Source organism: Acanthochromis polyacanthus, chromosome 8 (assembly GCF_021347895.1).
Source record: "Acanthochromis polyacanthus isolate Apoly-LR-REF ecotype Palm Island chromosome 8, KAUST_Apoly_ChrSc, whole genome shotgun sequence".
In the NCBI taxonomy this organism is placed as follows: domain Eukaryota; kingdom Metazoa; phylum Chordata; class Actinopteri; family Pomacentridae; genus Acanthochromis; species Acanthochromis polyacanthus.
This window is the reverse complement of record NC_067120.1, coordinates 26,480,393-26,493,394: the sequence shown is the minus strand read 5'-3', so window position 1 is coordinate 26,493,394 and position 13,002 is coordinate 26,480,393. Positions and strand designations below refer to the sequence as shown.

Below are 13,002 nucleotides of genomic sequence, written 5' to 3'. Positions count from 1 at the left end.
CCCATAACTTAATATTTTGTTGCACAACCTTTTGAGGCAATCACTGCAATTAAACGATTTCTGTATTTGTCAATGAGCGTTCTGCAGCTGTCAACAGGTATTTTGGCCCACTCCTCATGAGCAAACAGCTCCAGTTGTCTCAGGTTTGATGGGTGTCTTCTCCAAATGGCATGTTTCAGCTCCTTCCACATATGTTTAATGGGATTCAGATCTGGGCTCATAGAAGGCCACTTTAGAATAGTCCAACGCTTTTCTCTCAGCCATTCTTGGGTGTTTTTGGCTGTGTGTTTTGGATCGTTGTCCTGTTGGAAGACCCATGACCTGCGACTGAGACCAAGCTTTCTGACACTAGGCAGCACATTTCTCTCCAGAATGCCTTGATAGTCTTCAGATTTCATCGTACCTTGCACACTTTCAAGACACCCTGTGTCAGATGCAGCAAAGCAGCCCCAAAACATTACTGAGCCTCCTCCACGTTTCACCGTAGGGACAGTGTTCTTTTCTTCGTATGCTTGGTTTTTGAGTCTATGAACATAGAGTTGATGTGCCTTACCAAAAAGCTCCAGTTTGGTCTCATCTGTCCAAAGGACATTCTCCCAGAAGCTTTGTGGCTTGTCAACATGCATTTTTGCAAATTCCAGTCTCGCTTTTTTATGAGTTTTTTTCAGCAGTGGTGTCCTCCTCGGTCGTCTCCCATGAAGTCCACTTTGGCTCAAACAACGACGAATGGTGCGATCTGACACTGATGTACCTTGGCCTTGGAGTTCACCTTTAATTTTTTTGGAGGTTGCTCTGGGCTCTTTGGATACAATTCGAATGATCCGTCTCTTCAATTTGTCATCAATTTTCCTCTTGCGGCCACGTCCAGGGAGGTTGGCTACTGTCCCGTGGGTCTTGAACTTCTGAATAATATGAGCCACTGTTGTCACAGGAACTTCAAGCTGTTTAGAGATGGTCTTATAGCCTTTACCTTTAAGATGTTTGTCTATAATTTTTTTTCGGATGTCCTGGGACAATTCTCTCCTTCGCTTTCTGTTGTCCATGTTCAGTGTGGTACACACCTTTTCACCAAACAGCAGGGTGACTACTTGTCTCCCTTTAAATAGGCAGACTGACTGATTATGAGTTTGGAAACACCTGTGATGTCAATTAAATGACACACCTGAGTTAATCATGTCACTCTGGTCAAATAGTTTTCAATCTTTTATAGAGGTACCATCATTTTTGTCCAGGCCTGTTTCATTAGTTTGTTTTTTTAAATAATTATGTTAATCAACAATTCAAAAGTAATGGCTGTTTTTGATTATTTAATTTTCAATAAATTTTTATTTATTGTTACTTTTGTGAGTTTCAAGTGATTTCAGTGAGAATTGTGGGTTTTTCCTTCTTTAACTGAGGGGTACCAACAATTTTGTCCACGTGTGTAATTGCGAAAAAAGTGTGTCCATTGTGCTTTTCCGATATTTTTCAATATTGAAACGTCTGAAAACCACCTCATGAGAGCGTAAAAACTTTTTAATGATATTTTAGTCCTTTTTCAAAATTCAGGCGTTTCCATTACCAGTTTTTTATTGCACTATTTACATTTTGCACATATCTAAGGGTAATGGAAACTAATGACTCCAATTTTCTACCTTTTTTCTGTTTCTCATCTATCTTCCCTTCCTCTCATATTATGCTCTTCCTTTCTATTTGATAATTCTCCATCTGTCCTCTCATTTTTCTCTGTACTTTTCTTCATTTCTCTCTTCCATCATCTCTTCTCTCTCGCAGGTGAACAAGCAACAGTTGCAGGTGGTGAAGGATCGTTTTCTGGCCTTCCTCAAAGGGGAAACGCAGATTGTGGCAGATGAAGCTTTCTGTAATGCTGTGAGGAGCTACTATGAGGTAAAATGACTAAGGAATCTTGCGTCTTGTAAAAAGAAAAACGTCAGTGCATTTTTGGCTTTGCGAGTCTGAGGGGGAATGTGGCTCTCCTCTAGCAATGTCTTGATTTCTGTTTGTGAGCCGCAAACAAACTTTCAAACAGGTGGAACACATTTAAAGAATTATTTATTCTGAGAATAACAGCAGACAATTGATTTCACTGTTTCCCCTATGTGTATTCAGCAACAGAAGTGAAACTTCATGTATTTCATTGATATTAATGATGACATACAGCCACTGGGATTTTTCCTTTCTACACTACACAGCTGACTGAAGTGTCTGATGGTAGCAAACTAGGAGACCCTACCATACATCCGCAAACAAATACTCACATCGTGATGTCACATTAAGCACATAAGTCATTGTTGAGTGTGTGCAGCAGCTGAGTAATTCATTTGAAAGAAACATATGGTGACATGTTCTATCTACCTACCTTTCCGAATGGAAAATCTTTTACATAGCAAGTTCATTTGGCAAAGGGGCTAACAAAATACTTAAACCTGAACAAGCATTAATTGAGAATTTTAACCCATAAGAACCCAGACCCATTTTTCCTTAAAGGACTTAATGAGTTAAGGTCAGACAAAACTTTACAGGAAGAGACTGTGGCACTCAAAGTGCTTGTTACACTGGTGTCATCATGGGTTCTTATGGGTTAAGTATGTCAAATCCTTAGTCTCTCACCTATTATTGATTAAACCCCTAAGATTCATCTCTTTGTGTCAAAGTTAATGTAATTTCGTTGTATACTAAAGTGTGCAATAGAGATAGACCGATATGGGTTTTTCAGGACCGATACCGATTATTTGTAGTTAGAGGAGGCCGATAACCGATATTTGGAGCCGATATTCAATTGCAGTAAAAGTGTAAAAATTGGCGTAAAAAAATTGAATAATGCAAACACTGAACTTCATTGAAATGCCTAAAGCATGTTTATTGAATCACACAAATAGAGAATAATAGCTCCAGAAGTGTCTGAATTTCCTTGACTCAGAAACATCTCTTATAAAGTTGAATAAAAGGTTAAATAAATAGCTGTCTGAAATTTTTCCACAGAAAATACAGTAAAATTTAAATATAACTACAATGACTTGTCTTTGTTTTAAGTTCAAACACAACAAAAATACAGGGAGTTCTCAGGCTCAGCAGCACCTCTTGTAAAGTTAAATAAAAACTTAATAGCTCCCTGAATTATTTTCACAGTAAAGTAAAATTTCAATACAACTGAAATGACTTATCTTTTTTCAAAAACTTCAAACAAAAACAAAAAGTGCAGGAGTTCTCAGGCTCAGCATTATCTCTAGTAAATGCAAATAAAAACTTAAATAATAGCTCCCTGAATTATTTTCACAGTAAATAAAGTAAAATTTCAATACAACTGAAATGACTTATCTTTTTTCAAAAACTTCAAATAAAACAAAAAGTGCAGGAGTTCTCAGGCTCAGCATTATCTCTAGTAAATGCAAATAAAAACTTAAATAATAGCTCCCTGAATTTTTTCACAATAAAGTAAAAGTTCAATATAACTGAAATAATTTAACTTTGTTTTAACTTCAAACAAAAAGTGCAGGAGTTCTCAGGCTCAGCAGTATCTCTAGTAAATGTAAATAAAAACTTGCTTCCAGAGATTCTATAAAGTAATATCATTTCTGAATTTTACTCTCTCATCTTCCCGTTCATTTTCAGATCATAGGACCAGAAAGCTCATAGCAACGTTAGTAGTCGTGAGTTGTAGAGTTTTTCACGTGACTTTAACTACATACTATTCTCCACATTACATATCGTGATTTCCGGACTATTGAGTGCACCTAAATATAAGGATCCGAATATTCGGATCTCAAAATAAATACGTGCAGTAGCTCTGTTTACTTCTTTGACCGACAGATCGATTGCCTTTAACTTATAAGCTAAATCATATGCATTCCTTATTGTGTTTTCCATGATGAGGGTGTGTGCATGAAGCGCAAAATGACTGATCTGAAGAATTTAGTGTGAGTACGTTTGATTTAATTTGAACAGTTTCATTGGTCCACTGTGACCGGTTCGGTAATTTCATTCTGACGAGGATAAACGTATTGACGGCATGAAGCTGGCCCGTAGAAATCTATACATTAGCCACATCGTTGTATAAGCTGTAGGGTTCGAAGCGTGAGAAAAAGTAACGGCTTACTGTCTGCAAAGTACGGTGTATTTTCCCCATTGCTAATACATAGTCTGCAGAGCGTTTAGAGCCAGATCGACGAACTAATTTTATGGAAAAAGCTAAGCAGCCTCCACCTTAGCGCTCCCTAAAACAAGTGAACTGAGTTTTTTATGCACTCTCTCTTAATCACACACACATGCTTTTCTATCATGGACTGTTTCCATCTCGATATTATCAGCAGTCTTCAGCTGCAGTCAATTCCAGCCATTTTCAGTACAAAAAATCGCTAATATTCTATTTGTAAATAAAAATATGACGAGAAATACAGGGAATATTGGATGTGCATCGCGAGGTGCATTTCCTTGTAAACGACCGATTCATGGAGTATATACCGACTTCAAGACATGTTTTGGACAAAATATGTTACTGGCTTGTTTCGTCTGGATGTCCAAGGTTGGATTATGGCTGTTTTTTGTGGAATATTTTCATCTGTGTGTAATAATGAACCCGGAAATGTGAGTCGCGCTGTGTACGTTGAAGCAGTGTATGGAGAACGGATGGATGGATATTCGTTGTTTGTCGGACAAATGTGTTTATATTACCTGCTGTGGTAATCACATCTGAAAGTGGTTTATACCGGCGGATTCATGAGAATCTAACCTTTCCATCGGCGTATAGTGTTTGTATAATCGCGTTTGCAGTTTCAGACATTTAGCAAATTGCTTATGCAGATCTCAAAGTGTACCGTGGGCGGGACACTGAAGCGCAACGGGTTAAATAATTCACAGACATGTTGGGACGTAATACGAGTTAGCAGAGCTGCCGCTAAGGTTTACTCTGCTATTACGTTATTCTGCTGCTCACTGTAACGTTAGTAGTAGTTGTGAGATGCAGAGTACTGGGATGTTTATTACAATTTCGGAAGATCTTTCTGCATTTACCTTTGACATGTGTTTTCTGTCCGGAGCTTCTCACACAAGAAAACTTTTCCTCTCACTCTCCAGTGTGTGTGAGGACAGCTTCTTCTTCGGAGGCTCTGCTTCTGCCGCTTAACCAATCAGAGGATGGGGTGAATCGTGCAGGAGACAGCAGGCAGGAGAGAGAGAGGTGCAGCTGCATCTGAGCCGAAATAACCCAGCTTTAAATTGATTTCTTCATATCGGCTGGTCGGATTAAAAAAAGGCCGATGCCGATATACGTCAAATTTCCAAATATCGGCACCGATAATCAGCCCGACCGATAATCGGTCGATCTCTAGTGTGCAATGACAATAAATTGCACACTCTGATTCTGATTACATACTTAAAAGTTCTTCTCATGAAAATAATCCCGTCCTGCCCCTAAAATAGCTTGGATGTAACCATTGCTTACTGTCAATTGTACATATCTATAAAATCTTGAAGTCTCTCAACTCACCCCTCCACCACTCGCTGGAGATTGAGCACACTGGCTCACCTGCAGCTTGTACACTGTATCGTTACTGTTGGGTGATCTAAAAGTTCTGAGACACTGCATGTGTGTGAAGCTCATCACAGTCACTTGTATGCATGTGTGAGCAGTAACTGTCATGAGTCAGGATGTTGTGTGACATCACATTATCAGCACCAGGATCTGTGTTACACACATTTATGAGTTCTCCGTGGACCACAAAGTGAAATGGAGTGGAAAACATCCCATTCTGGGTTAGTCAGCACCCTGGATGATCTAGCCTTCATATGGAGGATCATGAGTGGTGACAAGGTCTGCAGCTACCACTTAGAGAACCAACAGCAGTTTTCACAGAGGAATAGAACTCAGTGTTCAGGACACGTAAAGGTGCATCAGCAGGATGCTTGTTGTACACTTCAACATTGATGTGGTTGTTCCCCTGGGATTTCATCCTGCAGGGTTTGACTGTCAAAATAGAGTTGAACTGTAACATTCTAAAGTGTCTGATGGGGAACATTTGCTGTAAATGACATGAACTTTTAGTGGTGGCATAAGGGAGGTCCAACACACTGTGTGCTCAGTCATAGAGTAGGGGTTAAGCAGTTTTCTTGGTCACAACAACAGAATCTGTTCTCCGACCACATGTTTCTTGAGATTTGGCTTGTGACTTTTTCCTCGACTCTAAAATCAAATTCAACTTGAAGGGCTTGTTCTGACACAAAAGAGGAGATTCAGTGCTCATCACAGATGGTAATTGGCACATTTACCTAATGAGACTTCTAGGAATGTTTCAAGCACCGCAGAAGTACTGTATCACAGGCCACTTTAAAGGGGATGGTAATGTGAGATGTTATTCTGAGAACTCTGGAACACTCCATAGGCCCATGTGGTGGTGACCTCAATCATAAGGTAGTCAGTCAGTCAGTTACCCCCTAAGAACAAAGCAGAACAAAAAATAAATGCACACGCCTTAAAATATGTTTTACAAAACTTACATCATGTGCTTCAGGGTTTGTCATCTACAAGCAAATGTACTGATGTGATCTTGAAGCTGTAGTCTGGAGGTTCTTTGGGCCTTCAAACTGTCCTGTGTTAGGCTTGGGTTATGGGAGCGTTCTGCCTTAAACCTCCTCCACACCTCTGGTGACAGACTGGCTGTTCAGGTCTTATGACACAAAGTAATTGTATGTATTGCCCACATCAGGATGAAACGGATTGGAAAATCGATCTACCACTTGTTTTCTGTTGAGGAGGGAGTTTTTCTTAAGCTTAATTCCACCAATGTCTTTATTTATTTATTTATTTTAAATTACACTTCATCATGAATTTTTTCACATTTTTTGAGAGACATTACGGAAAACATTTATCCTGTTTTTGCACATACAACCGTATCCTAGTGTTTTTGCAGCTGAAGAATTACTAGTGCATTTTGGATCATGCAATCTTTGCATAAAAGTAGTTGAAAGACACTCAATATTTTATTTTCCCTCTTTTTGGATTTTTTTTTCCCTCTACGATTGCAAGTATTTGCATAGGAACCTGTCTTCTTGCTTTTCCAAAGACACCGACACAAACCCTCCCCTGTCAGCTTGTGTTTCCACCTCTCCACCGTGGGAGGATGACAGCTGTGAGAAGAGATTGCAGTGAATTTCCACACTTTTTTTCCCATTTTTACACCCTGCTTGTTATCTGTCACTCTTCTGACCGCATCTCTCTATCTCCCCTCAGTTTTGTGTTCCACTGCTTTATAAGATGAAGATCTTAATTGCCAGCAAATGTGAGATGAGAGGAATCTCTCTAACAGCACTAGTATCGCTGCAGAGAAGCTGACGGGACAAATGGTCAAAGTCTCATAGTGTCCCCCTGAGTGGACATCAGTGTTCCCATAAGATCAGACACAAAACACTGTTCACATTTCAGATGTCCTTCTGACACTTCAGTGTTGATGTCAGAGCATCGCGAATGGAGCATCACCACCCTGCCCACGTATAATGACATTGATAGAGAGTTGAGCTGTTGTTCGTTCATTGTGTAAAGTTACATCAGATGTTCCCCATGAGAGGAGAGGGTTGTCATGGTAGACAAACATATGATCTGCTTTCTTCTCTCCCTGCTCCAAATCTGTCTGATTGACTGCTTAAAGATGGCAAATTCAATGAGTGTGGGAGCTGCATCAAAAGAAGCATTGAATAATGACTTGGCTTCATGACTGTCACAGGTTGTAGCCCAGTATGTATATACAGTCATGGAAAAAAATATTAGACCACTCTTGTTTAGTTCAATTTCTTGTTCATTTTAATGCCTAATACTACTAAAGGTATATTACCTGAATACAATGAACACTACAGAAAATGCAGCTGATTACATGATCCTCTATGTCTTATTGGACACGCTTAAGCGTCATTGTATTCCCAGGGTATATAAGAGGCCATTTTTTGTCATAAGCAGCACAATGAAAGGCCGAGAGTGGTTTCCTGCTTACATTCAAGCCATAGCACAACTCAGAAGTTGTCAGCTCTCACATAATGCCTAAAACAAAAGAATTATGTGAAGTCACAAAGGCAGCCATCTTGGCACTGCTGGAAATTGGCATGAGTGAGAGACAGGCAGCGAAAAAACTGAAAAAACTCCAAGAGTGTCATTCATTACATCAAGACAAAACAAGCCGAACATAGTACTACCAAATTGCTAGCTGATCGTGGCAGAAAACGTCTTTCTCCTCCATGAGATGACTGTGCACATGCTGGTCTGAAGTCACACAGGGCCCAGCAGAAGCACTTCATCAACGAAGGGCAGAGAACAGCCCGCTTACTCTTTGCTGGAGATCACAAGGATTGGACTGTTGGCGATTGAGCTAAGCTTCTTTTCAGTGATGAATCCAATTTTCAGTTGATGCCCACTGCAGCCAACTTACTGGTTAGGAGGAAGGCTGGAGAAGCCTACAAACCAGACTCTTTTCCCTACAGTAAAAGATTAGGTGGATCAGTGGTGATCTAGGGTTGTTTCAGTATAGGTGGAACAGAGCAAATGCAATTGTGTGAAGGGTGAATGAACCAGGTCATGTACAAGGCTAGTCTTGAAAACAGTCTTCTTCCATCAGCTGGAAAACTTTTCGTGCCTCCAATGACTGGATTTTCCAACAAGACAGTGCCCCTAGCCACATGGCAAGGTCAGTTAAACTCTGGATGGAAGCAGAACATTGGAACCATGCCTTGGCCTGCTCAATCACTATATATAAATACAATTGAAAACCTGTGGAAAACCATCAAGCGCAAAATGGAGAACCACAAGCCCCAAAACAAAGTGTGTGCAACAGGAATGGGCTGCTGTGACAGCAGAACAATGTCAGAAGCTGGTGGAGAGCATGCCAATATGCACAGTGACAGTCATCAAAAACAATAGTTATGCAATCAAATACTAACTCCTGTGTGTATCACGTGACTAAATTAGACAGAAAAGAAAACATGAAATGCCTAAAAGTACTGTTTCTGGCAGTACAATGTCATAGCTATTGATGTAAGAACTTAAGTGATTTTGGTTATCAGAAAACCATGGAAAATGGCTAGATATCAGCTGTTAAACTCTCATGAGTGATTCTGTATAAGGTGACTAATGAGGGAGAAAATAGGATTTTCTTTATGATCTTGAGTCATACAAACCTATTACTTACACAGTCAATTATATATACAGTGGTCCCTCACTATATCGTGGTTCACATCTCGTGGACTCACAGTATTGTGGATTTTTAAAGGGGAACTTTGTTTTTTTTTTTCACACTGGGGTCTGTTTTCATATGTCATTTCATACATGTGAGTGATGGAGAAATGAATTTTCGACATAGCTCCAGTATTTAGCCAGGCAGGCAGCTTCGCAGCTCAGCTAGCGAAAAGTATGGGGCAACTTGCCCCCCCGCGTCAAAGTCCGCCCCAACATGCTTTTTTCCCCCACACTGACCGGCTCGGATAGTCTCAACGAGTGTCCCACAACATACTAGAGATGAGAAGTGAACGAAAACCTCCACATTACTTAGCGATCGCTATTTGTTGTGGGCTGTATCCAAATCTCAGGACGCTAGAAAACAAATCTCGTTCCGAAATCACGCGATAGCTCGCGCCAAAACACTGGTTTTGACACGGAGGGCAAGTTGCCCCATACTTTTCGCTAGCTGAGCAGGGAGGTTGGCTACTGTCCCGTGGGTCTTGAACTTCTGAATAATATGAGCCACTGTTGTCACAGGAACTTCAAGCTGTTTAGAGATGGTCTTATAGCCTTTACCTTTAAGATGTTTGTCTATAATTTTTTTTCGGATGTCCTGGGACAATTCTCTCCTTCGCTTTCTGTTGTCCATGTTCAGTGTGGTACACACCTTTTCACCAAACAGCAGGGTGACTACTTGTCTCCCTTTAAATAGGCAGACTGACTGATTATGAGTTTGGAAACACCTGTGATGTCAATTAAATGACACACCTGAGTTAATCATGTCACTCTGGTCAAATAGTTTTCAATCTTTTATAGAGGTACCATCATTTTTGTCCAGGCCTGTTTCATTAGTTTATTTTTTTAAAATAATTATGTTAATCAACAATTCAAAAGTAATGGCTGTTTTTGATTATTTAATTTTCAATAAACTTTTATTTATTGTTACTTTTGTGAGTTTCAAGTGATTTCAGTGAGAATTGTGGGTTTTTCCTTCTTTAACTGAGGGGTACCAACAATTTTGTCCACGTGTGTAAGTAAAAAAATAAAACAAGTTCTCCTTCACTTGATTATATAGCATCACAGATTGCACTAATACAAAGTATTATGGCAGTTTTAAGATGGACACAAATTTTGCACATATTCAAAGAAAAGAGACCAGGTCTTTCTAAAGTTTTCCAGGCAGTTGGCTCTACTATATCTAAGTTTTTGTAGCTGCAGCATACAAAGCATTTCTCTGATCCAGGCATCAAAAGAGGGTGGTTTATCTGATTTCCACTGGAGAAGGATAAGTTTACGGGCCATTAATGAGGCAAAGGCTATTGCCTTTGCTTGTGTTGCAGGGACAATGATTTCTGGAGGAGGCACCCCAAAGATTGAGATGAATGGAGAAGGTGTTATTAATTTCTTACACATGTGTGAAAGCACCTCAGAGATTTTCTTCCAAAAGCTATTCAAAGTCTGGCAGTTCCAAAACATGTGACCTGTAGTAGCTCGACTCTGATGACATCTTATGCAGATTGGACTGACATTAGGATATATTTTTGCAAGCTTGTCATTTGAGTAATGTAGACGATACAGTACCTTAAATTGGATTAGGCATTGTCTAATACAAATGGATGAAGTGTGAATATTTTCTAGACAAATTTGCCAAGACTCTTCAAAGAGTTCCATATTCAGGTCTTGCTCCCATGCTGATTTTGTTTTCCTCCATGAGGGTGGACTGATGTTTTGTATCATGGTGTGTATCTTTGAAATGTTACCTTTTTTATAAGGGTTTAAGGCCAAGATTTCGTCAACATTTTTAATTGGAATTATTTGGAGTCTACAATACTTACTAACAAAACTTCTAATTTGTAGGAACCTAAAAAAAATGACTTTTAGGAATATTATAATTTTTTGTAGTGTTTCGAATGGAATAAATTTACCATTTACAAAAAAAGTCTTTAAAAAATACCAGTCCCTTTTTATGCCACATTTTAAAAGTTGAATCGGTTTGAGATGGTGGAAAAAGATGATTGTTCACCAGGGGAGAAAACAAGCTCAACTGGTTAATCCGAAAGTGTTTCCTAAACTGGAACCAAATCTTTAAAGAGTGCTTAACTACTGGGTTAGGGATTTGGGGATGTGTCCCTACAGGAGTTGTAGAACTCAATAGTGAAATAGGAAAAGCTGCTGGGTTACTATTCAACTCCATATTTACCCAGACCGGGCCCTGATTATTTTCCCATGTGGAAATCTAGTGTGTTAACTTGTTTATGTTTGCAGCCCAGTAATAGTAAATAAAACTGGGTAGACCCAGGCCTCCTGCTGATCTGGGCACCTCCAGGAAGCGTTTCCTCATCTGTGGCACAGATTTGTTCCAAATGAAAGCAGAAATCAAGTTATCTATTTCTTTGAACACAGATTTAGGCAAAAAATAAGGAATCACTAGAAAGAGATACAAAAAGCGTGGTAAAATTGTCATTTTAACTGTATTCACTCTTCCAGCCAATGAGATTGGTAGTAAGGACCACCGAGACAGATCTTGTTTTGTCTGTTCTAGTAGGATTTTAAAATTAAGGCTATAAAGGTCTTTGTATTGACGAGTGATATTTACTCCTAGGTAAGTGAATTCTTTAGCTTGACTAAATGGAAAGAGACCAAAATCTGTTACTGTTGCCAGGAGATTAACAGGAAAAAGAATACTCTTGGAAAAGTTTACTTTGTATCCAGATATTTTGCCATATAAATTGAGTATATCAGTGAGTGCTGGTAGGGATTGCAAAGGGTTTGATAAATATATTAAAAGGTCATCTGCATACAGCGATACCTTATGCGTTGCGTCGTTTCTAATCACTCCGCTGATCCTGTTATCCATTCGTAAGGCAATCGCTAAGGGTTCTATGGCCAGATCAAAAAGGAATGGTGACAGGCAGCAACCCTGTCTTGTGCCACGATGCAGTGGAAAGTAGTTAGATGTCACAGAGTTAGTTTGTACTGAAGCCATTGGTGTCGAATAAATTATTTTAATCCAGGAAATGAAAGTAGAGCCGAATCCAAACTTCTCCAGTGTAGTAAATGGGTATTCCCACTCCAGCCGGTCAAATGCCTTTTCAGCATCTAAAGAAATTACGACTTCTGGCTGTTGGGTGGGAAGAATACAGTACATTAAGCAAACGGTGTGTATTATAAAATGACTGCCTACCTGGTATGAAACCTGTTTGGTCTGGATTTATTATTTTGGGGATTATTGTTTCGAGGCGTCTTGAGAGAACTTTTGTAAGGATTTTATAGTCGCAGCAGAGTAAACTTATTGGTCGATAAGAGCCACAGTCGTGGGGGTCCTTACCTTTTTTGGGCAGAACAATTATGGTTGCTTGAGTCATGGTTTGGGATAATTTTTGCACAGCTAGAATTTCCGCAAAAAGCTTACTGAGAATGGGAGACAGTTTGGCTGAAAAGGTCTTGTAAAATTCTGTTGGTAGTCCATCTGGACCAGGTGTTTTGCCATTTTGCATAGAGCTTATAGCTTTTGCTATTTCTTCACTTGATATATCTGAATCCATTATGGTAAGGTCTTCCAAACTGATCTTTGGAATTTTGAGCAGTTCAAAGAAAGTCTGAATCTCAAAGGAATTGGGAGAAGCCTGTGAGGTATAAAGGTTGGCGTAGAATTGTTTGAATTGTTCATTTATAATTTTGGGATGGGTGGATATTAGTCCTTCAGGTGTACGGATTTCGGTTATCATACGATTAGCAGAAGCTTGCCTGAGTTGGTGGGACAATAATCTGCCAGCCTTATCACCATATTCATAATAAGTCTGTTT

At 39.5% G+C, this 13,002-nt stretch overlaps 1 protein-coding gene across 7 annotated transcripts in view; it reads left to right on the top strand.

Annotated features, from left to right (window-relative positions):
• Positions 1–13,002, top strand: part of cadps2 (Ca++-dependent secretion activator 2) — a 561,419-nt gene that overhangs the window by 86,584 nt on the left and 461,833 nt on the right. For all 7 annotated transcript variants that reach the window (XM_051951549.1, XM_051951548.1, XM_051951546.1 and 4 more), the window contains exon 2: positions 1,774–1,887. In XM_051951549.1, the coding sequence (XP_051807509.1) occupies positions 1,774–1,887 (114 nt within the window). The remainder of the gene's footprint in view (positions 1–1,773; positions 1,888–13,002) is intronic.